General features: G+C 41.5%; 1 protein-coding gene across 2 annotated transcripts in view; it reads right to left on the reverse strand.

Annotated features, from left to right (window-relative positions):
* The window catches only part of carmil1 (capping protein regulator and myosin 1 linker 1), a 198087-nt gene that overhangs the window by 12013 nt on the left and 158181 nt on the right, over positions 1-27893 (reverse strand). The window contains exons 30-35 of one of the 2 annotated variants that reach the window (XM_062980635.1): positions 23957-23974; positions 15853-15919; positions 14533-14729; positions 14207-14313; positions 11335-11764; positions 8826-8898 (exon numbers count right to left, since the gene is read on the reverse strand). In XM_062980635.1, the coding sequence (XP_062836705.1) occupies positions 8826-8898; positions 11335-11764; positions 14207-14313; positions 14533-14729; positions 15853-15919; positions 23957-23974 (892 nt within the window). The remainder of the gene's footprint in view (positions 1-8825; positions 8899-11334; positions 11765-14206; positions 14314-14532; positions 14730-15852; positions 15920-23956; positions 23975-27893) is intronic. The other variant, XM_008108781.2, reaches the window with a different exon arrangement.

Below are 27893 nucleotides of genomic sequence, written 5' to 3' on the forward strand. Positions count from 1 at the left end.
CAAGATGATCATTTAATTTTTCCTTGTGATTGTGGCACTTCAACACGTCTAAAAACTGTCAGGTTCAGAAAGGTTGTCCTAAAGAATGGGATCTCATCTTGGAATCTATTCGGAGAATTTTCCCTCATTGATATGAATCTCTTCTATCTTTTTTATCTCCTTTCACAATCTCCAAAATGTTCACTTCCCCTTTGAACCCTGGAATAGGCCTGCTCTGGGGTAGGCTTATTGCCAAAATGGTTTGGGTGAGCAACCTCTAATTCTTGATTCATATAACTCTTCCATTGGAATACAAAGAACATAAAAATAATCCTATATAGATGATGTCCTAGTTCATTCCCTCCACTCCTCCTTAAAGGCCTAGTCCACCTACATATGTTCAAGTGTGCATGCAATCCTATCTGGGATTTGTTTGTCAAGCAGAGAAATCAGGTTTTCTATCTACGTGTTTTATAATGGCACATATTACCCTACTGTACTTCCAACTGCTTGGCTATTCAGCTAGCACAGAACGTTACACTCACAATTCACGACTTTGCTCAGCCAACTGATATTTTATTTTTCATAGCACCATTGTTTCCAGGAATATGAAATTCATACCAGGTGATTTAAGATGAAGGCTACTTTCCGAGATATTCTGGTTTACATAAATATATTTGTATTTTGTTGTGTTCTCATGCCGCGCACCCGCAATTGTTCAAATGATGTGAACAAGCTGTTCTTCCCTTTTTTTCTTTTTAAAATGGTCCAGAAACAGTGGTATGCATGGATTTGAACATTGTTATCTAGCCTATGAGAACAAGATGTTCTCTGTCTCACATTTATTATAATGCAGTCCATAATCTCCCAGTAGTAACTGCTTTCTTTCTAACCTAAATTCTATTGCCAGAAACACCCTTTCCCACTTTTATCAGCTAAACTACTGAAAGTTTTTTCACAGATATAGGTCGTGTAGGCAAAACACAAGAACTTCCAAATATATGGACAGGTTGCTTACCTGTAACCATGTTTCTTCGAGTGTACTCTGTGAATTCACACTAATGGAGAGGCTGCGCCTGCGCAGGTCCCAACGGAAACTCTTCCCAAGCTGAAGTTTAAATTTTGGCGGTAGCCACGCCCCTCCGTCCCCGGAGGGCATATAAGGCAGCCCTCGGCGTCTGCTCTCCAGTTCCTACGCCGCAAAGGCAACGAGAAAGGAAGAGGGTTTGCCAGAGGGGAAGGAAGGGCGGGCTTGTGTGAATTCACAGAGTACACTCGAAGAAACATGGTTACAGGTAAGCAACCTGTCCTTTTTCTTCGTGTACTCTGTGAATGCACACTAATGGAGACTAGCAAGCTTAGGTCTCGGAGGCGGGCTAAGCAAACCCTGACAACGAGAAAACTGTCCAAACATATGTTTATTAAACATGAAAACATCAAGAAAACCCTGGTCCAAGGACCCATTAAGGTATTGCATCAAACACACGCCAAACACCGAAGGCAGTTCGGTCAGGCATGATATAACCCTTTAAGAGCACATGTGAAAACAGGAAAACATCATTCCCCTAAGGGGGAAGGCAATAGCAATAAGGCACGGATCATCAGGAGAGTAGTGCAAACATGTACCAAACAGGAAAAAACAACAAGAGGGTCGCATGAGAAAAAGCACCCACATAGAAGTCATAAATGCAGAAGGTTAGGACAAGCATGAGGATAAAACCGCCCTAGCAAAGGCGGCATCCTTCAAAGTCTTTTGGTCTAACCTGTAGTGAGACACAAATGTAAGGGGGTTAGACCAGATCGCTGCCTTGCAGATGGAGTCCAGGGAAATGCCCCTTAGGAAGGCAGTCGACGTGGAGAGACCTCTCGTCGAACGCGGGCGGACCGACGGGGGAGGAGGTCTTTTGGCTAGTTCATAGGCCAGTTCAATGGCCTGAGCAATCCAGTGTGAGAGTCTTTGAGAAGAAATAGGATTGCCCAGTTTATCTGGGGCATGGGCCACAAAAAGTTTTGGGGTCTTTCGAATGTCCTTAGTACGGTCCCGGTAGAACAGAAGTGCTCTACGCACATCAAGGAGGTGCAGTCTCCGCTCAAGGGGAGACGAGGGGTCTGGGAAGAAAGCGGGAAGGACAATGTCCTGGTTAAGGTGAAAAGCAGAGACCACCTTGGGAAGGAAGGTGATGTCCGGACGGAGAACGGCGCGGTCGTGATGAAAGCGGAGGTAGGGTTCATCGACCCGAAGGGCCGCCAGCTCCGAGGGTCTGCGCGCTGAGGTTATGGCCACCAAGAAGGCAACTTTCCAAGAAAGGAGACGTAGGTCGGTCGAGGCCAAAGGTTCAAAGGGAGAAGCAGTGAGCTGGGAAAGGACAAGCTCGAGGTTCCAGCCTGGGGTAGGAGGTTGGGCCGGTGGGCAGATGTTGTTGTATCCTTTTAAGAAGGTCTTGACGAGGTGATCGGAAAACAATGATGGTTTACCATGCTGCTGAAAGCACCATGATAGAGCGGCCAGGTAAGATTTCATAGAGGCAAGAGAAAGCTTTTGTTCTGCTAGAGACATAAGGAAGTCCAGCACAATCGGTACCGAGGTTGGGAAAGCAGTGATCCCTCGGGAGCGAAGAAAGGAACGAAAGCGAGAGACTTTATAAGTGTAGGCCCTGGTTGTAGCCGGCTTGTGAGCTGCGCGGAGGACCTCTTGTAAGTTCTGCGGGAGGGAGGTCAGGCGAGAATCCTCCAAGCAGTGAGATGTAGAGAGGGGAGATCCGGATGCAGAATCTGGCCGTTTTCTCTGGATAAGAGGTGTGGTAGGAGAGGCAGAGTGAAGAAGGTCGCCTTGGAAAGATGAAGAAGAGCCGGGAACCACGGTTGACGAGGCCAGGCTGGCGCTATCAGGATCGCCGACATCGGTACCGATCGGAGCTTCTGGAGGACCTTCGGTATCAGAGGAAAAGGCGGAAAGAGATAGATTGGTTCCGCCGACCAGTCCAGAAGGAAGGCGTCTCCCAGGCAGCCTGGAGAGGAGGACGGGAGAAGTCTTGCCCCGTACCGAGGCAGCTGAGCGTTCTGGGGAGAAGCGAAGAGGTCTAGGGTGGGGAAACCCCATTTGAGAAAGAGAGAAAGAAGAGTCTCGGGGTCGAGCATCCACTCGTGGGAGGAAGTCGTCATTCTGCTGAGGGCATCTGCCAAGTCGTTGTGGATCCCGGGAAGGTGAGTCGCCGAGATTTGGATGTTGTGGGCTATGCACCAATGCCACAGTTGGGAGGAGAGAAGCATCAGCTTCCTTGAGCCCGTGCCGCCCTGTTTGTTGATGTAGAATACTGCTACTGTGTTGTCTGACTGTACGAGGACAGATCTTTGGGAGATCAGGCGGGAGAAGGCTTTCAGAGCCTTGAAGATAGCAAGGAGTTCGAGAAAGTTTATGTGATTGGCCTTCTCGGAGGGAGACCAGAGGCCCCGAACAGTGAGGCCCTTCATGTGGGCTCCCCAGCCGAAATTGGATGAGTCTGTGGTTATGGTGATCGAGGGAGGAACCGAGTGAAACGGAAGACCCCTGCAGACGTTGGAGAGGGACTTCCACCAGAGAAGCGACCGACGAACATGAGGCGGGATCGAGAGAAACCTCGAGTTGGGGTGGCGAAATGGCTTGAAAACATCTATGAACCACCTCTGCAGGGACCGGAGACGGAGCCTGGCGAACGGGGTCGTGAGGACTGTGGAGGCCATGTGGCCCAGCAGTATTTGAATGGATCGAGCCCGAACTCTTCGGTGGGTCTCGCAGAAGATGATTTGATGACGGAGAGCTAGAAACCTGTCGAGCGGGAGCGAGACAGTCTGAGCGATTGAGTCGAACAGGGCGCCGATGAAGCGGATCTTGTTCGACGGGTTGAGGTGAGATTTTTCGTGGTTTAGCTGGAGACCGAGAGAATCTAGAAGAGAGAGGGTGTAGTCGACGTGTCGACGGAGTAGGACAGGGTCGGATCCGACCAGAAGCCAGTCGTCTAGATAGGGAAAAACTGTGATCCCCTGGAGCCGGAGGTGGGCAGCCACAACAGCGACGACTTTGGTAAAGACCCTTGGGGCGGTAGCGAGGCCAAAGGGCAAAACGGTGAACTGGTAGGTTTGGTCGAGGACCTTGAAAGAGAGGAAGCGCCTGTGGTTTTCTCGAATCGCCACGTGGAAATAGGCGTCTCGGAGGTCTATAGACACGAAGTAGTCTCCGCAGTGAAGCATCGGGAGGATGGAGGCGATGGAGACCATCCTGAACTTGGTTGGGCGTATGAAGACATTGAGCATGCGCAAGTCTAGAATTGGGCGGAGGCCCCCACCCCTCTTCGGGACCGTAAAGTACCTGGAGAAGAAGCTTTGAGGGTCCTGTGCCGATGGAGAAGGCCGAATAGCCCCTTTGGCGAGGAGAGCGTCGACCTCTGCGAGAATTTCTTGAGAGGGGTTGGAGAGAAGGACCTGACCGGTGGGAGGGAGTTCTTCGAATTCTAAGGCATAGCCTTCTTGGACAATTTTTAGAACCCAGGCATCTGAAGTAATAGATTTCCACCGGTGAAAGAAGGGAGCCAGGCGGTCTATAAAGAGACCATGAGGTTGATTTGGTGGAGGAGAGGGGTGCGGAGGAGTGAGAACGACATCGGTACCGGAGAAAGAGTCTTTGGAAGGAGAGATGGCGTCAGGAACGCCGGATAGGTTGACCAGCGGTGGGGGTGGCCCGGCCGCGCTGTCTTTGAGGTTGTGCGGCCCGACGGGGCTGTTGGCGATTTTGGTTGTTCGATACCGAGGGACGTCTGAAAGATTGCTGGCGGTAAGAAGGAGGCGGGAAGCGTCGAAAGCGTTGAGGAAACCACTTGGTGCGGTGAGCCTGGGGTTGATCGCCGCATTTAGTGGCTAGAACTTTAAAGTCATGGTTGGTTTTAAGCTTGTCATCGGTGCCAGCATTAAAGAGGCCCATGGCGTCGAAGGGGAGGTCCTCGATGACCTGCCTCGAGGAAGAAGATAAGCCGGAAGATCTCAGCCAGGCGTGGCGGCGAATGGCAATGGCGTGGGCGATCATCTTGCCGGCCGTGTCGCCCGTATGCTTAGCCATCTGGATTTGATGATGCGCTAACGAATCGGCCTCTTGTTGGAGGGTGGACATGACCGACCGGTCTTCGTCGGACAACTTCGCGAAGAAGGGCTGAGCTTTTTCCCAGAGGATCTGCTGGTATGCCCCCATACAGGCCCCATAGTTCGCCATTCGACAAAGTAGAAGGGCTCCGGAGTAGAGCTTTCTGCCGACCGCGTCGAACCTTTTACCCTCTCTGTCTGCAGGGGTAGTGGATTCACGACCGGAGGACTGAGAGGCCTTCACGACCATGGAATTCGGGTCGGGGTGGTGTTTAAGCCATTCTAAGGTGTCGTCATCCGTACGATACCAAGACTCGATTCTCTTCGAGGTAGGAGGGATCGAGGAGGGGGTTTTCCACGAAGATTGGATAACATCGAGGAGATAGGGTAAGAACGGCAACAGCGTGGCTGGAGGGGCCTGGGCTTGGACCCGTTTGAAAACCGGGTCAGTTACTGCTTTGGAAGTCTGTTTAATTTCTAAACCCAGGGCATCAGCCATTCTAATCATTTGCTCGGAGAAAGCCCGAATGTTGTCGGTAGGCGAAGGAGGATCCACCTCATAGGCATCATGGGGAGGAGAGAGATCGAGGCCTAAGGATACCACCGAGGCCGAGAGAGCAGAATCCGGGCGATCAAACTCTATCTCATCGTCCCCAGCCCCTTGAGGGGACTGGGGGGGAGATGACAACACAGTCTCTGGTGGCGGCACCGCCTCAAGAGCAGGAGCTATCTGCAGCCGAGTTTGTTTGGAGGCCGAAGCCTGGACCGCTCGAGCCAGGCGAGTGGTTTGTCTACCCCGTTCCGGTGTCGAGGTCGGGGGAAAAAGCTGCTGACGAGATGAACGATGAGAAGCAGCAGGTCGAGGAGATGGGACCCTGACCACTGTCTGAGTGGAGTGGTGGGGTGAGTCCTGCAACTCGCCGTCCGAGAGTTGGTGAGGAGAAGGCTGGCGAGGTCGCTGAGCGGGAGCGATCGGAGAAGACCTTCTAGAAGAAGTTGCCGAAGAAGGGACATCCATCTTGGAGGAGGCAGAAGAGGAAGAGCGTTGGGTTGCCCTCTTCTTAGCGAGCGGTTGTTTTGATGGAACCCTCAGGGATTTACCCGGTGTGGGAGGGATCATTGCTGAGTCGGATTGGGTCCGACGAGCTTCCTCATGAGCCCTTTTAAAGGCGATCTTCATCGCGGAGGTCGATGGAGGAGCCCCGAGCTGGGATCGAGCCGAGGAAACGGAAGCTACCGAGCTCGACGTCGAGGAAGGACCGACCCGACCAGAACGTGTCGACACCGTGGCCGTGGTGAGAGTGCACGGTGGTTTAGCGGCCTTGGACGACCTGGAGGCTCTGGACGCCTTAGACGAGACCGAAGGGGCTTTAGCCGCTGAAGACGACATCGATTCCGGGTTAAGCGGCGACTTCGTGCCCGAAGTCGACGGAGCGGGTTCAGGAGCGAGCGATTTTTCGTAGAGCGCCGCTCTAAGCCTCGCGGCTCTATTTTTTCGAGCCTGGGCCGTTAGGGCCAGGCAGAAACGGCAGGTACCGACGACATGTGCTTCTCCGAGGCAGTAGAGGCACTTGGCGTGGCCGTCGGAGTCAGGAATTTTAGCGGCACACTGAGTGCAGCGCTTGAAGCGAGTCGTAGACATGAGAATCCGAAGTGAACCTTGCGGCGGAAAAAAAGGAACTGGAGAGCAGACGCCGAGGGCTGCCTTATATGCCCTCCGGGGACGGAGGGGCGTGGCTACCGCCAAAATTTAAACTTCAGCTTGGGAAGAGTTTCCGTTGGGACCTGCGCAGGCGCAGCCTCTCCATTAGTGTGCATTCACAGAGTACACGAAGAAAAAATATATGTACAGACAAGATTTTTTTAAAAAAATATGTAGATAGCTATAAATGCTGATCTACATTTGATTTACATGTGGTTGCTGCTATGGAAGTGCTTTTTCCATGCCTCAAAATGACATGCAATCATTACAGCTTCCAAATATTTTAGTGATAGAATCTAACATGCATGAGGTTTTTTTTTTTGGCTCTTACATACTTTACCTACAATAAACTCCTGTTTTGTACATTCAATTTTTATTTTAAAAGTTCTAACATGCCCCTGATAGTGATCTCAGAATTACTTTAGGAAGCAGAAATGGATGGTGGTATAATTTAATGATTAACATTAGAGGTCTGCCTTCTCTCTTGCTACAGACTGACAGAAGAATGGAGGTTGAACAAGCTGGTGGATAAAAGTGGGAATGCAAGGTGAGAAGAATTCTCAAGAAGCAAAATAAATGTGAGACTAAAGATAATAGTATGCTGAAGGAAGCCGAAGAAAAAAAGAATAGGTGACTACAGCAGGTGGTCTGAGGAGAAGAAGAATATATAATGGTCCAAGGGGGAAAAAAATCTTTACTCAGGAGACTCAGGAACTGTTCACTTTTGACATAAAGGGAATATATAATATTAGAAACTTTCAAACACTGGAGAAAAGTTGATAAGCTAAACAGCAGAAGAACGGCTTTATCTGATTTCCTGCTTTGAATCCAGCAGCTATCCTTGAAACAAAGAAGTCCTTGCTTTAATTGTTTAACCAGTTATCCATATTGAAATGGAATCATATGGGATGTGACATTATTCATCATGGACAAAGAATACAATTTCTGTCAATGATCGCTATAATTCTATTTCTTAGCAGGTGTCTTCCACTCTAAAGGTCCTTTAAAAACTGTAAAGTGTTTCTTGACTATTCATCTGCATTTATAAAGCAATTCTACATAGATTGAAGGCAAATTCAAGCCACACACTGAGAGGTGCTTCTGTGTTTGTATCCTTAGTCCCTAGAATTTGATTTCCAGGCCTAGCAAAGATGATGTTACTGGTTAATTATTCCCTGTTGGAACCTTTCCAGGTTAGCTTCCCTACTGCGCTGTGAATGAAGAGCAGCTAAGCAACTGACACCAACTACATGCAAGGCAGGCCAGGATACTTCTCTACAGAGGGAATGAAGGAATATAGTAAAGTAGGTCAGCTTTCAAAATGTAACATGCACTATTCTGGTCACAGAAAAATTGGTAGGAAGAAAGGAAAGGAATTCAAGAAGCATGGCCTTCACTACCAATCTGGGGCAGACGTTGGGCTCGTTCAGATGAAATAAAACAGCTGGCATTAGTTTCTGTCATAATAGCCCTGTTGGGCTATTGCCCTTAGTTGGTTAAGGGGGCTGCTCTTCTATCTTGATACCAACATGTTCTTGGATTTTGTGGCATGAAGATAACAATTGCCTAGATACTTATTAGATACTCTTTCTTAGATATTCTGCTACCATGTTGTTTTCTGGAACAGACTATCACACTTGCAGTTATACTCCCCTTTACCCCCAAATGAAAGAGAAAAAATATCTTTATCATCTATCCTTATAAGCTAATTTTAAAAATTAAATTATTTACATTGTAGGGTACGTTATGATACCAATGAGAGTGTCAACATATTGTAAAATGAGCAAAGAGCATTCTTGCACATTCTACTTCATTCCTGGTACTTTGAATATTTTGACTCCAGGTATATTTAACATGTTTAATTCAGTCTTTAGTAATATCTTTAGTAATTGTTATTGTTCCAAAAATAAATCTAAATAAATAAAATAAATTCTGGAAAAATCCTCCAGCTGTTTACAAGTATTTTTCAAGTTAATGCAGCCTTAATGTAGTAGCTTTACAAAATTCTCTAAATAGTACAAACAGAGCAACTCACCAGCACCACCTCCATCTAGTCGTTCTGAGTTCACTGAAAGATCTGTTGAGTCTCGGGCATCATTCCCAAATTTCTTTAAAAGAGAAAAATAATAAATAATAATAAACTTTATTTTTATATCCCGCCCCATCTCCCCGAAGGGACTTGGGGCGGCTCACAACAGGGACAAGCCCGAACAACAACAACATATTTAACATAAACTTAAAACATTCTAACAATACACAAAATAAAATAATGGATAAATACATTAAAAACCAAGCAGATAAGATAAAAAGAACAGAACAATCAAATATCCTTTATAAACACAGTCTTCCAGCACTACTTTCAATAGTATTTTATAGAATATTGTTTCCCAGATCTCAGAGAATACAGGATTTTGCATTAAAAATTATCTGATTTATTTTAATGTAGTGCATGATACAGGACCTAAATACCCTAAAGGCACCATATTCTGTCTGATCTTGGAAGCTAAGTAGTATCAGTCCAGTTACTAGTTGAATGGGATACCACCAGTGAATACCAGGTGTTGTATGTTATATTTCAGAAGAACGAAATGGCAAAACAACTCTAAGTACTCCTTGCCTGATAAAACTCTGTAAAATTGAACGGGTTACTGCCATATGTTGATAGGTGAGTTGACTATGCATGGACACACAGAATGCATGATATATGGAGTTGCTGCTGAAGCATGTTTGGAAACTACAGATGGCTGATTGGGTTTGACTTTAGGGAACACATTTTATGAAAATTAATAAAGTGATGCATTGGACTCAACTATTTGTTTCTGGACTCAAGCACAACAAACCCAATGCATCACTTTATTAATTTTCATGGGACCCAAGCATTGTAAGATATAGTTCAGAGTTACTTCTCTAGAGTCTCCATCTTCATAAGTAAGGAGGTGGATACTGGTATAATCACTGAAAATGTTGTGTGTTGAGTGTTGGAACTTTCTCTCTAGAAATGTACAAGTAATATGTACTCTACTATCTTTTTAGTACTAAGTAATCTGACGTGTTAAAAGCTTTAATAATAACTGCTTTAATAAGGCTTAGTAAGGTTTTTAAATGTCTTTTGTCATTAGTTCTATTATCTAGGGTTATAATTCTCTATGCTTTTCATTTTCATTTTTAAAAAATATTTTGAATTACCTTGAGGATGAAAAGGCAGGATATTTATTCAAATCTATTAGCATATCGACATTTTTCCTGCATTTCCTTCACTCTGCAACTATGATCCCAGAGTATGGTTGATTTTCCTTCTCTGGAGGATTTTAAACAAATGCTGGAAACCCATCTCTGAGAGTGCTTTTATTATTATATACCTGCATAGCAGAAGGTTGGACTGGATGACCTTTGTGGTCTCTTTCAACTTAATGTTTTTATGACTCTGTGATTTTTATGATCTGTGAGGAAACGCTAAAGAGCTTATTCAGTTGCATTATATAGTCAATGTAGACTCGTTATACAGTATTATGTTAGTCTACACTGATGATATAATGCAGCTACGGGCTGCATTATGTATATGGAAGTGTAGATGGGGCTGCAATCACATAATACTAAATATGTTGAGATGAAACTTGGTAAAAATGATAACTTGTCTTCATTTTTAGAAGAATGGAAAATAATGTTTGGACATTGCAAGAATACTCTTCTTTGACATAGTAGATTTAAAGAAAAGCATGTAAAATTGCTAATGGATAAATAATCAAATCCAAATGATCAGTGCATATGATCCTATATTTGACATCACTTCAATTGCTTAATTGAGCTGCTAAAATGAATTCCATTATGTTTAACTAGCAGATCAACATAAAGTAGATAAACAATATTTTTTTTATCCTTTCCACATTTTACGTAACTTCTTGGAAAATGTAGGAAACAATTTAAAACCTGGCTCCCTCTTACTGAGTACTTCTTATCTTTAAAGCCTCTGATGTATTAATTAAATAATCAATCCATGATACATGACCCTATTTGCATTGCGTTTGTATCCGGAATGTAATATTTATCTCCTCAAACACTAGATGGAGCAAGGCAGCTACTGACAATGTTTGTTGGGTGAGAGGAGTAATCCCCATTCATTTATCTGCAGTGTTTGTGCCAATTCACACATCAAACTCAAAGCGAGCGCATATAGACGCAGAGCGCTTGCCATCTTTCATCTAGCATGCACCTGCTCATCATCAGTAACTGTAATAAGACTCTACTAGGCCATGTATCAAGTAGTAAATTCCTTATGGTATTGTTTCTGTATCATCTAGATTTGAATCTAAACAGCCATCTGTATCCCAAAGCTCAGGCAATGTGCTAATTTAGAATAATAAAGACAGCAGTACAGAAACGGGAAGATTTCCAGGAAGCCACCTTGGCCATTATCAAATGTCTCAAGCTATCCACCAAAATGAGTCCCTCTATAATACCAATTATCATTACAAGAATCCTTCATTTACAATGAACACCTGCAGGGGTAGGAACTGATCTTGGCCATGAAATATACACACCCTCACCTTTTGTGCGGATGCAGCTCTCCGTTCCTGTTTGGCTTTCATTTCCGCTAAAAGGCCACTGCCCATGACTTGTACCCCATACCTACGCCCTCCTTGAGGGCTGCCTTTGCTGTCAGGCTTCTCAAGTTTAGAAGTATCGTCTGAGGAAGCCTCTTCCATTGAGTCTGGTGTTTTTAACTCCTCGGTTTTTTCAGTGCTTCCATTCTGTTCAGCCAATTTAAACTCCTTTTTTGTAGTGTCCCCTGCAGTGCTTTTGACACCAACTTTGGGCGAAGAGGGCTCTTCTGACACCACTACAGTTTGAGGGCGTTCAGATTTGGATCTAGATTTGATTAAATTGAGAAATCCACTTTTCCGAGAATCTCTTTTTTTCTTTTCGTCAGCTGGTTCACTAGAGTCACCACCGTCTGAGCCTTTGGCTGAGGATCTCCTAGTATATCAAAAAGGCAAATTTATGTTAAAATACAGTCGGCCCTCCATATCCACAGATTCTGAATTCATAGATTCAACCATTCATGACTTGAAAATAATAATAATAATTCTCAAAGGCAAACTGTGATTTTGTCATTTTATATAAGCGCCTCCTTATGGCTGTTTGTCTGGCAGAGGGGGCCCGGCATTCACTCTGGGGAGGTGAAGGAGGCCAGGCCGAAGGAGGCAGCGGAGCGACCCCTCTCAGACTGCCGATCGACCCCTGTAGGGGTCGCGACCCCCAGGTGGAGAATCACTGCTTTAGTAGGAATACGAAAACTAAAAATTATACTATGAAAAAAAACTATGAAAAAAAACACAGGATTGGGGTAAACATAAATAAATTGGAAATTATGTATTTAGAAGTAAATAGACTAGAAAAAATAGAAATAGACAAAATAACGGAAATAGGTATGGGAAAGAAGAGAATAAAAATTTTAGGAGCTGCAATACAAAAAACACAGAAAAGATGATGGAGAGTAACTATGAAGAGGTATGGTCCTTAAGACCATGAAGTAAGGTTAGGTTTTCCCTGATGTTAAGTCCAGTCGTGACCGACTCTGGGGGTTGGTGCTCATCTCCATTTCCAAGCCGAAGAGCCAGTGTTGTCTGGAGACACCTCCAAGGTCATGTGGCCGGCATGACTGCATGGAGCGCCGTTACCTTCCCACCGGAGCGGTACCTATTGATGTACTCACATTGGCATGTTTTTGAACTGCTACGTTGGCAGGAGCTGGGGCTAACAGCGGGCACTCATTCCGCTCCCGGGATTTGAACCTGGGACCTTTTGGTCCGCAAGTTCAGCAGCTCAGTGCTTTAACACACTGTGCCACCAGGGGCCTCACAAGACCATGAAAGGATGGGGTAAAAAGAACGTAAGTATTCTTAGTAAAATAAAAGCTGCTAAAATGTTCAATGTGTTGTCGAAAGTTTTCATGGCCAGAATAACTGGGTTGTTGTGAGTTTCCCGGGCTGTATGGCCATGTTCTTAATTCCAAAAATAATGCACCTATTCCAGGTCCTCCCATTAGAAATTAACCAAAGAGAAATTAACACTTGGAACAAGACCATTAAGGAGTAGATCCTGGGTGATAAGAAATCTAGAATCTCAAATAAAGTATACTATACACACCAGGAAGAATTAGGGTGGGGGATAACAAACCTGGAACTATGCAATGATGCGTTTAAATTAAAACCACTACTAGAAAGTAGATTAGGGAAAAGAGAAAATGGTCTAAAATACAGGATGTAGTAAATAAGAGAGAGGGGATATTTGATCTATTCATAAGAAATCTAGAGGCAAGCATTAAAAAACAAGAAGCCTCCAAAAATTAGCACTAAAAATATGGAAAAATGGCAGCCAATATGGATGCCTGAAACATCGAAGTGGACACCCTTAGAATATTTGTATGAGAAGGAGTTCAACTCCAACTGGTGGAAAGACATGAAGGACAAAGGCTACTATTGTATCAAAGATCTGTACAACATAAATTGTCAACTGATTCCCATAAGTAGGATAACAGAAAAAGTGGGAAATAAAAGTTGGATAAAAGTATCTGGCTTGTACAATAAATTCAAACAGGGGAAATATGGGGAATGTATAGGCAAAGAAAGAAAGCTGGAGAGTATACTCACAAATGGACAGAAAACAATGAAAGTGTCAGGAAAGCTACACTGTCTTTTTGGCATGTCACCAGACTTTCCAGGTATTTTAGGAGAAACTGAATTCGATTCTATAAATAAATGAGACTTAACATCTTACTGTTACAAATTAACAGGTTTTCATGCCATCTTGTAGTGAGCTGCCAACAAGCAATGATTTTCTCATACAGGACTTGATTCTTAATTTTAATTCACACTCGTTTAATTTCCAAGATATCTAGCTGTTTATATATTATATTTCTTCAACAAAGTTTTTTTTGGGGTGGATGGGGATATGTTTATGACAAAACACATAAGACAACTAACCAATAATTTGAAATAGCTGAATGAACTGAAAATACCCACACATTTAATTAATTCTGTGTAGTTTGGAACAATTTTGCTCTTGGCTACTTTCTCTCAACATAGTAGTCTTCCTTCTCCTATAGTTTCATTCTTTTCAACAAATTTGCTTCTGCTGCTATTTAATCTATCTGGCTGTGACAAACTCTTGCAATTTCACAATATTATGCAACAAGATAATTTGGACTCATCTGGCCATACTGAGACACAATTCGACTGATCCAATCTAAATTTGGACCTCGTTAAAATTCAGTTCAGAATTCATTCAAATCATTTGCACTGTACTATTATATCACTTCTAGCTGTTTGTGATTTACTTTGATTTTAAAAAGGAAAACAAAAATTTCACCAAGTATACTTCTGGAGACTATAAAACTTGCATTTTTTTTAAACTTACTTTGAATCCAGTTTTGTCACTTTCTTTGTGAAAAACTCATCAACACCTTCATCCACTCTTCCCATGAGACCATTCTGTTCTCCATCCTGAGGAGTTGCAGAACTCACCTGATGAAAACATGGAGTCTTACTTAAACCAGAAGTTTCAATATTAGTACTTATGGCTTTTATAGTTTGAGAAACAACAATTTTTTTATCAAGAGTTTGACAGTTAAGCAAAAAACAGGAAAACAAGGCTGACAGTGGCTCTGAGATATCTCAAGATGTGGCCACAGACTATTAAAATATGTTATGAAGGACAATGTCTTCCCAAATATTTCCACTCACAGCAGGTTGTGTTGGTTGTTGTTTTTTATTCCGTTTAGGCCTTAATTTTGTAAAGTGCTCCAGTTTCTTCCCTTCCTCAGAAGGCAGCTCTGACATGAACCCAGATGTCCGTTTGTCCATCCTCCCAGAAGAGAATGGTGGGTCTTCTATGTGTATAGGAACTTCTTCCAGTGCTTTATCCAGGTCAAACTCCATCTCTGGGGGAAATATTGAAATTCAGATGGTAGATATTACTTTCTCAAGTCAGAGGTGTGACTACACCATAATTTTATCTTAGTGAAAAGAGGCATCTAGAAATGGATTGGTCAGTTTTATTTATTTATTTATTTATTACAATATTTATATCCTGGCCTTCTCACCCAACAGAGGACTCAGGGCGGCTTACAATAAAACGCATATATAAAAAATTATACAGTGCAAAATAAATCAGTTAAAAAATCAGTTTTAGAGCTCCTTTGGTGGAGCACCAGAGTTCTCCGGCTGGAATTTAAATACCAGCCCTTAACTGCTAATATTATAACTCCAAAGGATATTGCAATGGCAATAAAAGTGGGATCACAACACTCTAAGTGTATAGTGTGAATCCCCCTCCACTTTTAATACTGCATCTGCACCCCCTGGCTAAGTGCTCACTTGTAGTTTTACTACCACTCCCATGGTTCTGCAGCATTGTAGTGAAAGTGCTATAAAAATACATTAATTCTACAGGGTAGAGACACCCAAAGAGAGGCTGGAGTAATGTACTTTTCTTCCTTTTTTTGTGTGTTTATTATATTCACTTCAGAAAACCTGAATATGGCTATGATTTGTTTAATCTATGCCTGTGTAAGGGAAGGAGTGAGGGGTACACTATTCTAAGGCTTGGCCATAAATAGGGCTATACATATATGTAAAAATTCTTTTACAGTGTCTCTTGCTACACAGTTGCAAAACTCTAAGTATTTCAGATTTTTAAGCATATTTCACATAGACTTTCAGCTTCATTTTTGCACTGTGAACTCATACAAAGTTAAACCAGTAATGCTTATAACCTAAATGAACAATTTAAATAAAATATGTGGTGATTATTTAATGGTATTATTACCAATTTAATGGTATTAATACCAAAATAAACAAACAACAAAAATCCCAGCCGCTTCCTATTGTGTGTCATGCCACCATTTCTTATATCAAAATTTAAGTATGTAAAACAAAATTAATCACTGAACCTTTCTAAAAAGTTTAAGTGTTTGATAGAAATGTTTCTCATACATTGAAACTTTAGGGTGAAGGTTAATATATCATAAAAAGTTAGAAATGCTACCAAAGAATTTCACTCACCAAAAGCTCTTGATACTGGTCTCAACATTCTGCTATGGATACTCTTCCTTTTAGACTTAGGAGTCATCTGCAGATCAAATAAAGAAAAAAACTTAATGGCTTTTGACTATTTGTCATAAATGCAGATAAGAGCTATTAACTCTGAATAAGACTGGGATGTATTCATCTTTATAGTGCAAAGTCAACACAGCTGTGAAAGAAGGGCAAGTACATGTAATCCTGGATCAGAATCAAGTCAATGCTAATTAAACTCTCTCTTCAGAAATATTCACAATGATTGTTGTGTTGGAAAGAATCCAAGTTTGATGTTTAAAGAGAGATTGCAACAAGATATTTAGATGATATTTTTTAAAATGCAGTCGAAGACAGAACTATCCATTTTTAAAAAATGTGATTGTGACCCCTTACATAATCTCATTATCATTTTTGGAATAATGGAAGTAAGTACAGTCAGGCCTCCATGTTTGCTGGGGTTAGGGACACAGGATACCTGTGAAAGTGGAAAACCGCTAATAAATGCTTTTTTAACCTGAGATAACACCTTTCTAGTAATATCTAGGTCCCCCAGGGTAACTCTATGGTCAACTTCCATTGGATGAAGCATTCACAGATATCTCTATGAATGTCTAGAGAAATATCATCTCTAGGATTATCTGGAGCCTCCAGTGGCTCAGTATGTTAAAGCACTGAGCTGCTGAACTTGCAGACCGAAAGGTCCCAGGTTCAAATCCGGGGAGCGGAGTGAGCGCCTAGTTAGCTCCAGCTTCTGCCAACCTAGCAGTTCAAAAACATGGAAATGTGAGTAGATCAATAGGTACCGCTCCGGGGGGGGGGAGGTAACAGCGTTCCATGCAGTCATGCCGACCACATGACCTTGGAGGTGTCTACGGACAACGCCAGCTCTTCGGCTTAGAAATTGAGATGAGCACCAACCCCCAGAGTCAGACACGACTGGTTTCAGTGAAAACCATTACCTTTACCTAGGATTATCTAGGTCTTTCAGAATGACTTTGTGGACAAGATCCAGCCGAAGTTGACCCATAGAGCCACATTTGAGCAAAGCTTCTTAACTTGTGGGTTGTGACCTATTTGGGGTTCCATAACTTACTGGCAACCATCACTCGGAGAAGAGAGGGAGAAAGCAGGGGGTGACTCCTCCTTTCCCCCTTCCACTCCTGCATTGCTCTTCCAACCTGGTTGACATAATTCCAGGTGATGAGTGATGGCTACCATTGTCGAGTCTGCTGGCCACAGCTATGACCAGAAAATGAGAGTGATGCTAAAGGTGGCTACTTAGTGCTTCCGCAGCAGCCCAGGGGCTGGCGTTAAGGACTCTCCTCCAACTTCCAAGCAGATAAGAAAGCTAGAGATAAACTACTCAGGAGCTGATCCAGAATTCAATACTCTAGAGTCAGCCCTAGAACAAGGTGATCATGTAGAACTGCCCTTGTCTTTTGATTTCTTGAAGAAACTCAAAAAGTCTCAATTCTCACCGATGATTGATCCAAGATATAGGAATTCCTTGACTAAAATCTTTGTCATCAACTTTAATATTATTTAAATAATCTGTGGTCATTATTTTTTGATTTCTCATTTTTACTTTCTTCAGTGGTTGTTCTGTGCCCTTGCTATTTTACGTTAGTCATTATCATAGTTTTTCTCAGAGCTATTGTGTGGTGTAGATCATATCCACTGTTCCTCTGGAGGACCGGCAGCCATTCAGAGATTCAGGAAGGACGTTTTTTGAAATGGGTAGAAGGTGGTATGCAAGGATTCTTGTGAGGATATTCCCAGCTGAGGTGAAAGGGATGGTAATAGTGGTGTCCTTGAACTCTGCTGGGATCTTCAACTCTGCTGGGATTTTCAATGGTAGGGTTGTTTCAGCTCGGGTCCACCCTCTTTAAAGATTTCAACAGGGTTACCATCAGATCTGCTGGCTTTGTTATTTTTCAATTGGCTGATGGCTTTTCTGACTTCCTCCAAACTAGCCAATGCTGCAAGCTCATCCCAGGTTTGTTGTTGCTGGATTTGTGAGAAGACCTCTTCAGCCATATTGGAGCTGCAGTTAAGGAGATTACAGCTGTGCTCTTTCCAGCGTAGTGCAATTGATTTTTGGCCCTTTAGAAGTTTAGTTTCATTTGAGGAGTGTAAAGGGTATATGCCATGATTTGTTTAGCCATATACATGATCTTTGTGATGTTAAAGAATCCCCATGCACCATGGACATCTGCAAGGTGTTAGATTTTTTTGTCCACCAGATGTTCTTTAGTTCTCTAGTCCTTCTTCGGAACTCAGCTTTTGCACCAGTGTAGATGTTTTTCTTAGTAGCACAGTTGGTTTCTCTTTGTCATGTTTTGAAGGTTTTCCTTTTCTAGTATTACAGTGTTATCTGCATATGCTAAATTGTTGATGTTTCTTGCCCCAATCTTCACACCTTCTTCCTTACAGTCAAAACCAGATTTACATATGCTATGTTTACTGAACAAGTTAAATATATAGTATGTTAAAATAATGATGATGATGTAGTCTTGCTTGATCCCCATACTAATTGGAAACTAATTCTGTTTCTCCATATTCTGTTCTAACAATGGCCTCTTGTCCTGACAAACTAGGATAAAAAATTATTGTAGGACACCTATTTCTTTAACAGCACTACATAACTTTACACAATGAAAGATTATATTATGTAATGCATAGGTTGATTTTCTTCTGAAATCTGTTGGTGTCCTCCAGTGTCAATAAACATTTTGACATGATCCCTAGTGTCTCCTCCCTTTCCTGGACCCAGCTTGGGCATCTGACCTTTTCTGCTTTATGTATGGTAAAGGTTTTATTGTGGAATATTTAGCACCACTGCTTGCATGGGAGATTAATGCAATGGCAGAGTTTTCTGCAATCCTTCTTAGGACTGGAATGTATACTGAGTGTTTCCAGTCTGTGCACCATTTTTTTTCTTTTCCATATTTGTTGACAGATATTTAAAATTTAAGTGGAGTCTGTTTTTGAAAAAGCTCTATTGGTATGCCATCTGTTCTTGGTGATTTACATTTCTCCCAAGTGCTTTGAGTGCAGCTTCCACTTTATTTTCTGAATCTGTGGATTCATCTTCAAATGGTTTTTCCTTTAACGAATCAGTCATCCTTTTATCTCTGTTATATAAATTCAGTGTATTTTTCCCATCAGCTTTTTATTTCTTTTTGATCCTGTATGGAACACACCTGCTGGCTGTATAGCACCCCCAATCTTGATTTAAATTTCCCTTTGATTTCTTGGATCTTGATTAAAATATGTGCAAATACACAAAGAATCACTGTGATTTTAGATTGTTATAGACCACCCCGGCTTACCTTATTCAATATAAAGAGCTATGACAGATATCAGATCTTTTCAAGAAAGGCTGAATAGATCTTGAGATCTAATTTTAATCCCACTGTGAGAAGGTGGATTTTATGTTTTCAAAAACAGAGAATTAAAATTGTCTATCTCTTTTGCTTACATTCTTCCTCAAGGTTATTCCAGGCAAACATGAGCTGATAGAGACTCATTTGACCACCTGTAGATTCCTCCCACACCATCTCATTCAAAGAAATCGTAACTCCAATATCAAATGAATGTGTGTGTGTGTGTGTGTGGGTGGGTGGGTGGGTGGGGGGGGGGTTGTGAGAGTTAGTCTTTGAAATAACATCTTGATGAATTATGATATCTCAAGAGATCAAAATCTAACATATTTGTGCCCTTTAAAAAATGAGTCCTGATATTGTAGTATTTATTTTGCTATCCATGTAGTAGAGTTGATACGAAGCAAGAATGGAAAATGGCATAGCATGTGTGGGGCTTTCTAAACAGGAGGAGGTGGTCTGCAATTTTTTGTGTACACTGTGATTATCCACAATAGTTCTGTGTTTACCATAAAATATGAACTTCCACTCTAAGGATATGGTTTCCAAACAGATTGTCGGGAGTTTTTTTTAATCATTCTGAAGTTTTCTTCTGTAATGCACTATATAAGGAATGGTGGGTGTTCTCCCTGCATTTAAATTTCTGTTAAAATATTTACTGCTAATTAATAGGATTTTTATGGGGGTATATTTCTCTTGTAACCTTGCTGTTTCTATTTCCAATGTCTGTTGCCTGGGTAACCATTTCCTGAGCCAAAAAAGTAGAAATAAAAAACTAAATGATTCTAACCGGTTAACTGGGATTTAATGTACACCAATATGTAACAATTAGGAAATCACAAAATCAAAGAGTTGGAAGAGACCACAGGGGTAATTGAATCCAACCCCCTACTATGCAGGAATACACAATCTGAAGCAGTGAATTCTCAGATCCCACCCCTCAATTGTCCTCCTGCTCCACAGACATTTCCTCAGTATTATTTTTCTGCCATGCAACACCAAGCCTATTTTCTCTCATTCATATCTTTATAATAGTTTTTCCGCTGCTGCCTTCTGTTCCTCTGTTTTAATATAAATACACAGAGAGACGCTTTAGCTGTGCATATACAGATGGAGACACCCACATACCCTCCATTCAATTCCAACTGGATATTATGAATACTAAAATGACGACATGGATTGGTAAAAGACAAATCAATGAGTCCTAGAGCAAGACAAGCCTGAAATCTCCTTAGAAATGAAGATTTTTAAACTGAGGCTGTTGCATTTCTGACATATCATAGCTGACATGACTCACAAGAAAAGACAATAATGCTTGGTAAGGAAAATGCCAGTTGGAAAAGAGGAAGAGGGCATTATATTTCACTGGACTCAATCAAAGAAGCAATGGCATTGAGCCTGCAAGACCTGAGCACAGCAATTTAAAGTAAGATGACTTAGAGATCAGTCTATAGGATTGCCATAAGTTGAAGTCAACAACAAAAAGAATAACAAAACTGAGTCTATCACATGACTGAGAAAGGAGAACAAATAGGAGACATATCCACAAATTGAAATACATCACAATTTTCACCACACTCAGCTTCCATTGTCCTGAGAGCACCCTAGAACCTGTGCAGCCTGAAGGAAACAATTTCCAATCTGCCTTTTTGGAAAAACGAGACAAGGCAAAAAGCACAGCTTGCTCCTGTCTTTAGTCAGAAAACTGTTATAGCTATTAAGCAGGTCCATTGAGCTGTGTTACCAAGGGCTGAACAAAGGCTGCACCACTTACTCTAGACCTCTTCTTCATGCCCCCAATTATTGTTCTGTTGTCTGCGGCACAAGAGACAATAACAGTCTTCAGTTAAAAAATAACAGCTAGCTTCACACAAGACTGATCTTAAGCAAAGTAACTTTTCTGTTGCCTATGAGCTGACATTTTATTACCTGCATTTTATTTCCCTTTATCCCTGGTCCCCATGTGTCTGCACTGAGATTTGCCCAGAACAACTGAACTCCAACAGAAGCAACATCTGATAATATGTAGCCCCGTGACTCTACCATCGCCACTTTTCTTTTCTGTATGGTTTTTTTTTTTTAAAAAAAACAAAACACTCTGTATGGAGAAGCCAGTGGAGCTTTGATACAGCATGCATAATGTATTTTCTGCATTTTTTAAAATATTTTATTTATCGTTTTGAATATACATAAAAAAAGGAACAATGTATAAAGATCGAAAAAAGAAAAAAAAATAGGAAAAAAATAGAAAAAATATAGAAGGCAAAAGTAAAACAAGCGTGAAAAGAAGAAGAGAAAGAAAAGAAAAAAGAAAAAAAACCAGTGGTAATAATAAAACCCCCCAAAAAGAATATATTTCCTTCCAAGTCCTCTGCATCACGAGGTGTATCTATTAACCATAATATATTCCGGCTAAACTATAATGCACCTTCTAACCCCCAGGGTTATTTCTTATCATACATCACACGAGTTCAATCTTCTTCTTTTTCAGGTACTGTTTCAACTTATTCCAGTCTGTTTTCCTTCTTAGTGCAGTACTCTGAGATATTATTTGTGTCAACGTATCCATATTTTTGATATCTATTAGTCTTAACATACATTGTTCTAAAGAGGGAATTTCTGGGGTTTTCCATAATTTGGCTATGCAAATTCTGGCTGCCGTTATCATGTAAGTAAAAAGCCTCTCTGTGTTTTGCTCCATTGAAAAATCTGTTATTCCTAAGAGGAAGTACTCAGGTTTTAATTCAAACTTGTTTTGAAGTATTCTCTCCATTTCCTTGTGAATTTTCTGCCAAAACCCTTTTACCTTCTTACATTTCCACCACATGTGCATAAAATCACCTATATGTTCCTCACATTTCCAGCATTTCCCATCTCCTTTACCCTTGTTAATTTTCCTCAGCTTTTCCGGAGTGATATACCATCTATAAAAAACCTTATACCTGTTTTCCTTTAGTTCTGTTGAATATGTGAATTTTAATTTCCCTTTCCAGATCCTTTCCCAATCTGCTATGGCTATCGTATGGCCATACGATGTATTTTCTGCATTTTGATTTGCCAATAAAGGTATAAGTCTTTTGAAGAAACTACTTTAAGAACAGGAACCACTCCTACAAATGGGGTGTTGTGAAAAGTCTACATTCATTTACATTTTCATGACATATCTGAGAACTTCCCATTCAGTCAAGCTTGTATAGTGGTGGTTTGGGGTAATATTTGATGGTAATGTGATCACCCTCTTGCCACTTTATTTGTTCTTTACCTTTTTGTGAGTAAACAGATTGCATTGAGATACTAGACTGGACTTCCACTTCTCTGCATCAATCAGAAATGGCACAAGAATCTGAACTACTGGAGGTATATTAGGCTCAGAAAGTGGGCAATTCAAAATCTCATCAGCCCTGTCCAACTCTGATCCTAACTAAAATATACAGAGGACAGAAGCCAATAAATTAACTAGTTCCGAACTAGGGATGGGCAACTGTGGGCCTCAAAACGGTACCTGATTATCAGAATTCCTCACCATCGGAATGGCAAACAGGCAAGAGGAAGCCGAACATTACATTCAACAACAAATCTTTTTTTGCAATGCACACCTTCAAAATTGTGGTGTACATTACAATTTATGGCATGTTGTACTTGAGTAAATACGGCCCTTCATGAATGAATATACACGAAGCACAGATTGGACTTTCCCATCACTAATCAAAATGAGAAAAAGCAAGTCCTTCCAAGTGACAATTCTTCTTTAAAGTAAATAAAAGATTCATAATGTGAGATTTATGGTGACATCTCTCTTTCTCTCTCTTTTTTTTTTAGAACTGAGGACCACTTGTCATAGCCTACACCAAATCATGTGTTCCATAGCAAGTTTAGTCAACTCTCCTTAAAGCCTAGTTGGCAAACCGTCAAGAACAGAGATGGAGACATGAAATTGCCAGATGAAGCAAGCATCTAAGAAAAACCTGGCAAGAAATCTCATTTGTTGATTCTTTTACTGCTGAAGGGGAAAACTAGGGATTTTTCTGTTATATCCTTTTTTTAAGTGGAAGTGGAAATTAAGCTTTAAAACATAAAGACAATCTTGGTTTTAGGAAATACTTCACATGCTACTCATTAGCATAATTCCAGTTGAAATTACTCCAGAAAAGATTAAATTCAATGCTTCTACTACTTCTGCTGCCTCTTTGGGTTTTGTACCAACCACACAAACTTGCTGAATACATTTTCATTCAAATCAGATCCAGTCTCTTTTGCTCTTTGCAGTCTCTCCAATCCCTCAAAGGCACAAATATAACAAATTTGAATGGCAGTGAAACAGAAAATATGAGCACTGTACATGTTTATGACAGGAAAAACATACCTTTCATTTCTTTCAATGGACTGAGCTTACCATTAATGCAAAACCAAATCAAAGCATTTTCTTGGGCATTAACTAGTGCTGCATGAGCATTCTGCTTGGTTTTGCTCTCATGTTTTCCAAGGAGTGTTTTAAATTCACTACACGTTATGTTAGCTAAAACTTCCTGTAAAACCCAACACTGCTTCCAAATTGCTGCCTGCCTCTTTCAGTAACAGCACACGGATGATGCTACATTCTCCCATGAGATTAGTAAAGGCATTACAAAAGCAAATGGAGCAAGAAAAACAAAGTAGGCTAGAAATAGCAAAGCTTTTTTTGGGAGGGGGCAGCAGCGAATACTTACACTTGTACAGCAGAGAGTCTCCATGCAGCCAAAAGAGAAAGATAAAAGAATATAAATGGGCAGAAGATAAAGCAAAAGCAGCAGTTTCAAGAGAGGAGGGAGGTAGCAAGCAAGCAGCACTAAAATTTTGCAAATAAAATAAGACTGAAGCAGAAGTATTGAAGCAGAAATATGCAAAAAAAGAAATACAAACCTTGAACATTTAGGAGAAAATTGCAGCACCTCCATATTAGATGAATACAGGTGTGTGAGAGAGAAACTCTCCTCCTTAGTTTCATTTACACAGAGCTACAATTTCTGCGTGTTTGTGGGTAAATGTAGAATTAAAGGTACTAGTGACTTGTACTAATGATCAAAATGAAATAAATATGGCCAAATAATTTTCAAAATATCATGAGGATCTTTATTTTTAGTTGAAACTGTATTGGTTACATATCCCTTATCCAAAATGCCAGGAGTGTTCCATTTATTGGATGTTTTCCCGATTTTGGAGTACTTGGATATATATACTGCGATCTCTTGGAGATGAGATTGAAGTCTAAACATGAAATACATTTATGTTTCATATTCACCTTATACACATAGCCTTTATTGTATACAGAATATTTTTAGTAAGTATATTAATGAAGCTAAGTTAGTGCACTATAAACCTTCAGAAAGCAAATGTGTCACTATCTCAGCCACCCAGGAGAATGATTCTGGATTTTGCATTATTTCAGAATTCTGGATAAGGGATGCTCAACTTTGATAGGCTTCTCTTCAGATGACTATGATCTGATCATTCAACCTGAAAATTATAGATATATTTTGGTATTATATCACATGCTGTGACGTTCCATTTTTAGTTTTCAACATCTGGGATAGATAAACATTCAGCAAAAGAAAAACTAATTGGTTCAATACTCAAAACTCAATAGCCATGAAACAAAACAAATCGACTATCTCATGTAGAAGGTTCTGTTCAAAGGCATGTTCAAAGATTTGTTATCATAACACACACATGCATTCACACACTTTTTCATAATTTGTGAATGGCAGATGTCATGTCAGTTTTGGTTTTCACAAAAATCAACTCCCATTCATTATTAACTCCCTTCTCTTTTAGTATTTCTGTCCATGGAATCATGCTCAGTATTTCCTTAAATTTATTGAAGTCAGCTCTCCTAAAGTCTAGAAGGCATGTTTGACTTCTCTTATAGTTTCACCCTTCCTTTGTATCACAAACTCTAGAACATGGACACTCCCACTTAAGGATCCCACTACTTCCAATCCATTGACCAAATCTTCAGTGTTGGTTAGGATCAGATCCAGAATAGGTGATACCCTTGTTGCCTTTTCTACCTTCTGGACAATAAAATTGTCTCCAAGGCAAGTCAAGAATTTGACTTTGTACTCTTGGCAAAGTTTGTTTTCCAACAAATATCAGAGTAGTTGAAGTCCCCCATTACTACTATGACGCTTCTTTCTGCATGTTTGGTAATCTGTTCAAGGAATGCTTCATCCAGTTCTTCCAAATGTCTTGGAGGTCTTTAGTAGACCCCCACAACTACATCTTTTACAGTCCTTATTCCCTTAATTCTTACCCAGATGCTTTCAAACTGGTTCCAGGATTGAGGTCTTACATCTCTTCACAGGTGTAAATATTTTTGACATATAATGCTACTCCATCCCCTCTCCTGTTAGGTCCATTTCTTTGAAATAGGTTATACCCCTCTACTGCTACATTCCAATCATAGGACTCACCCCACCAGGTTTCAGTTATGCCTATTATATCATAACTATTTTGTTGTGCTAGGAATTCCAGCTCATCTTGTTTATTTCCTATGCTCTGGGCATTAGTGTAAAAGACATCTAAGCCCATGGGACATTCCTCTTTAGCTGTTTATTTGAGATTATTATTGTCCCCTCGCTGTTTGGTACTTGTTGTGTTTGTCCAACTCTCTCTTTAGCCTTTTGTCTGTGGACTTTGGACCTTGATAAACTACTGTTCCCAAGGATAATATCACCCTCCTCTACACAATCTAGTTTAAAGTCTGCTTGGTCAGAATTGCCAGTCTCTGGGCAAAAACATTCCTTCCTACATCTGTGAGGTGAAACCCATCCCATGCCAGTAGGCCACATTTCTGGAAGAGCACATTATGGTCCAGGAAGCCAAATTGTTCTACCTGACACTATCTGTGGAACCAGTTTTTCACCTTGCAGGCTTTCCATTACAGTCTTCCTATCTTGCATTACTTCCAAACCATCTCACTTCTGGTATCTTCCTCTCCCCATCGGAGATTCTCCACTTTCTAAGCTAGCCATAGACTCAGAACCTTATGTCATGGGGAGAATAGCATCATGTAATCATGGTGATTAATCCTATAGCATTGCAAATCACTATGTTCCGTTATTCATTACTTGGAATCATGGAGTTGGAAGAGACCTCATGGGCCATCCAGTCCAACCCCCTGCCAAGAAGCAGGAAATCGCATTCAAAGCACCCTTGATAGATGGCCATCCAGCCTCTGCTTAAAAGCCTCCAAAGAAGGAGCCTCCACCACACTCTGGGGCAGAGAGTTCCACTACTTATCACATGTCGCCTGAATTTGCTGGTTTCTCCTTTACTGACCCTTTTCACCCTTATCCCAAGAGCAAATGGATTCTCTGCCCTCCCCTGCCTTTAAAAAAATTGAGTTTTACTTCAACATCGCAAGGAATTAAATTCTCACGGTATCGAGATTTGCAATTTTAAAAAGGATAGAAAAGCAGAAAAGATTTTTTATTTTTCTTTGCTATTAAAGGCAAAGAAAAATAGCAATCTACTAAAATAGCAATATTTCTTTGTTTTATTGTGTTTTAATTTTTTTTCCAAAGGATGAAGCGGCTGCATTATGGCAGAGTTACAGGGGACTCACTGCTGGTTAGGAAACCGCCCACAGGACAGCCCATTTGCCCACATCATAGATTTGATTCAATGTGGGCAATTCTAACAACTCCTATATCCCATGTGTTTTTGTACTTTTGAAATGAAATGTTCTGGTTCCCAAGTCCAGAAGATGATCTCTGACCTTCTTCTCCCCCACACCTTTTTATGACTGTTCCTGATGTTTAACTGATGGATTGCGACAAACCTGACAGGAAGTCCCCCTGCATTGTGGGAACAGCTCGATCATAAATCCTACCCTCAATAGATTAGAACTCTTTTAAAATTGACCCCATTTACATTGCCATATAGTCCAGTTTCTGAAGGCAGATTAATTGCATTGCACTGGATTATATGAAGGGGCGGTTCAATCGGTAGGCAAACTACGTGGTTGCAGAAGGCACCATCCTCTTGGGGGCACAGTTGAGGCGCCTCCAAGTGCTCTAAGGCTAATTAATGAGCAGCTTTTTTCTTTCTTTTTTCCCCCTCCCTGCTAGGAGGGGGCTCGCCCTCTGGGCATGCCTTACCTTCCCCCTCCCACGTGCGTGCACTCGCTCATGGCAGGGAAGGAAGGTGGGAGGGGGAGGCCTGCTCGTGTACTCGCAGCCGGAGTTTTCCCTCCGGCCGTAAGTAAAACTCTGGCCTTGAGTGTGCAAGCAGGCCTCCTCCTCCCACCGTCACTCATGAGGCTGCCTCCCGCCGGGTGAAGCGGCTGGAGAGCGCACACACCACTGCTTCCAGCAAGGTCTCTTGAAAACTAGGCAAGAAGGGTTTATATATATGTGGAATGTCCTTGAGGCAAGTGTGAATGTTGTAAGTGGCCACCTGGATTAGCATTGAATGGCATTGCAACTTCAAAGCCTGTCTGCTTCCTGCCTGGGGGAATCCATTGTTGGGAGGTGTTAGCTGGCCCTGATTGTTTCCTGTCTGGAATTCCTGTTTTCTGAGTGGTGTTGTTTATTTACTGTCCTGATTTTAGAGTTTTTTTTAATACCAGGGGCCAGATTCCCTTTCGGTGGCCTTTTAACTGTG

This window comes from Anolis carolinensis, chromosome 4, assembly GCF_035594765.1.
Source record: "Anolis carolinensis isolate JA03-04 chromosome 4, rAnoCar3.1.pri, whole genome shotgun sequence".
NCBI lineage: Eukaryota > Metazoa > Chordata > Lepidosauria > Squamata > Dactyloidae > Anolis > Anolis carolinensis.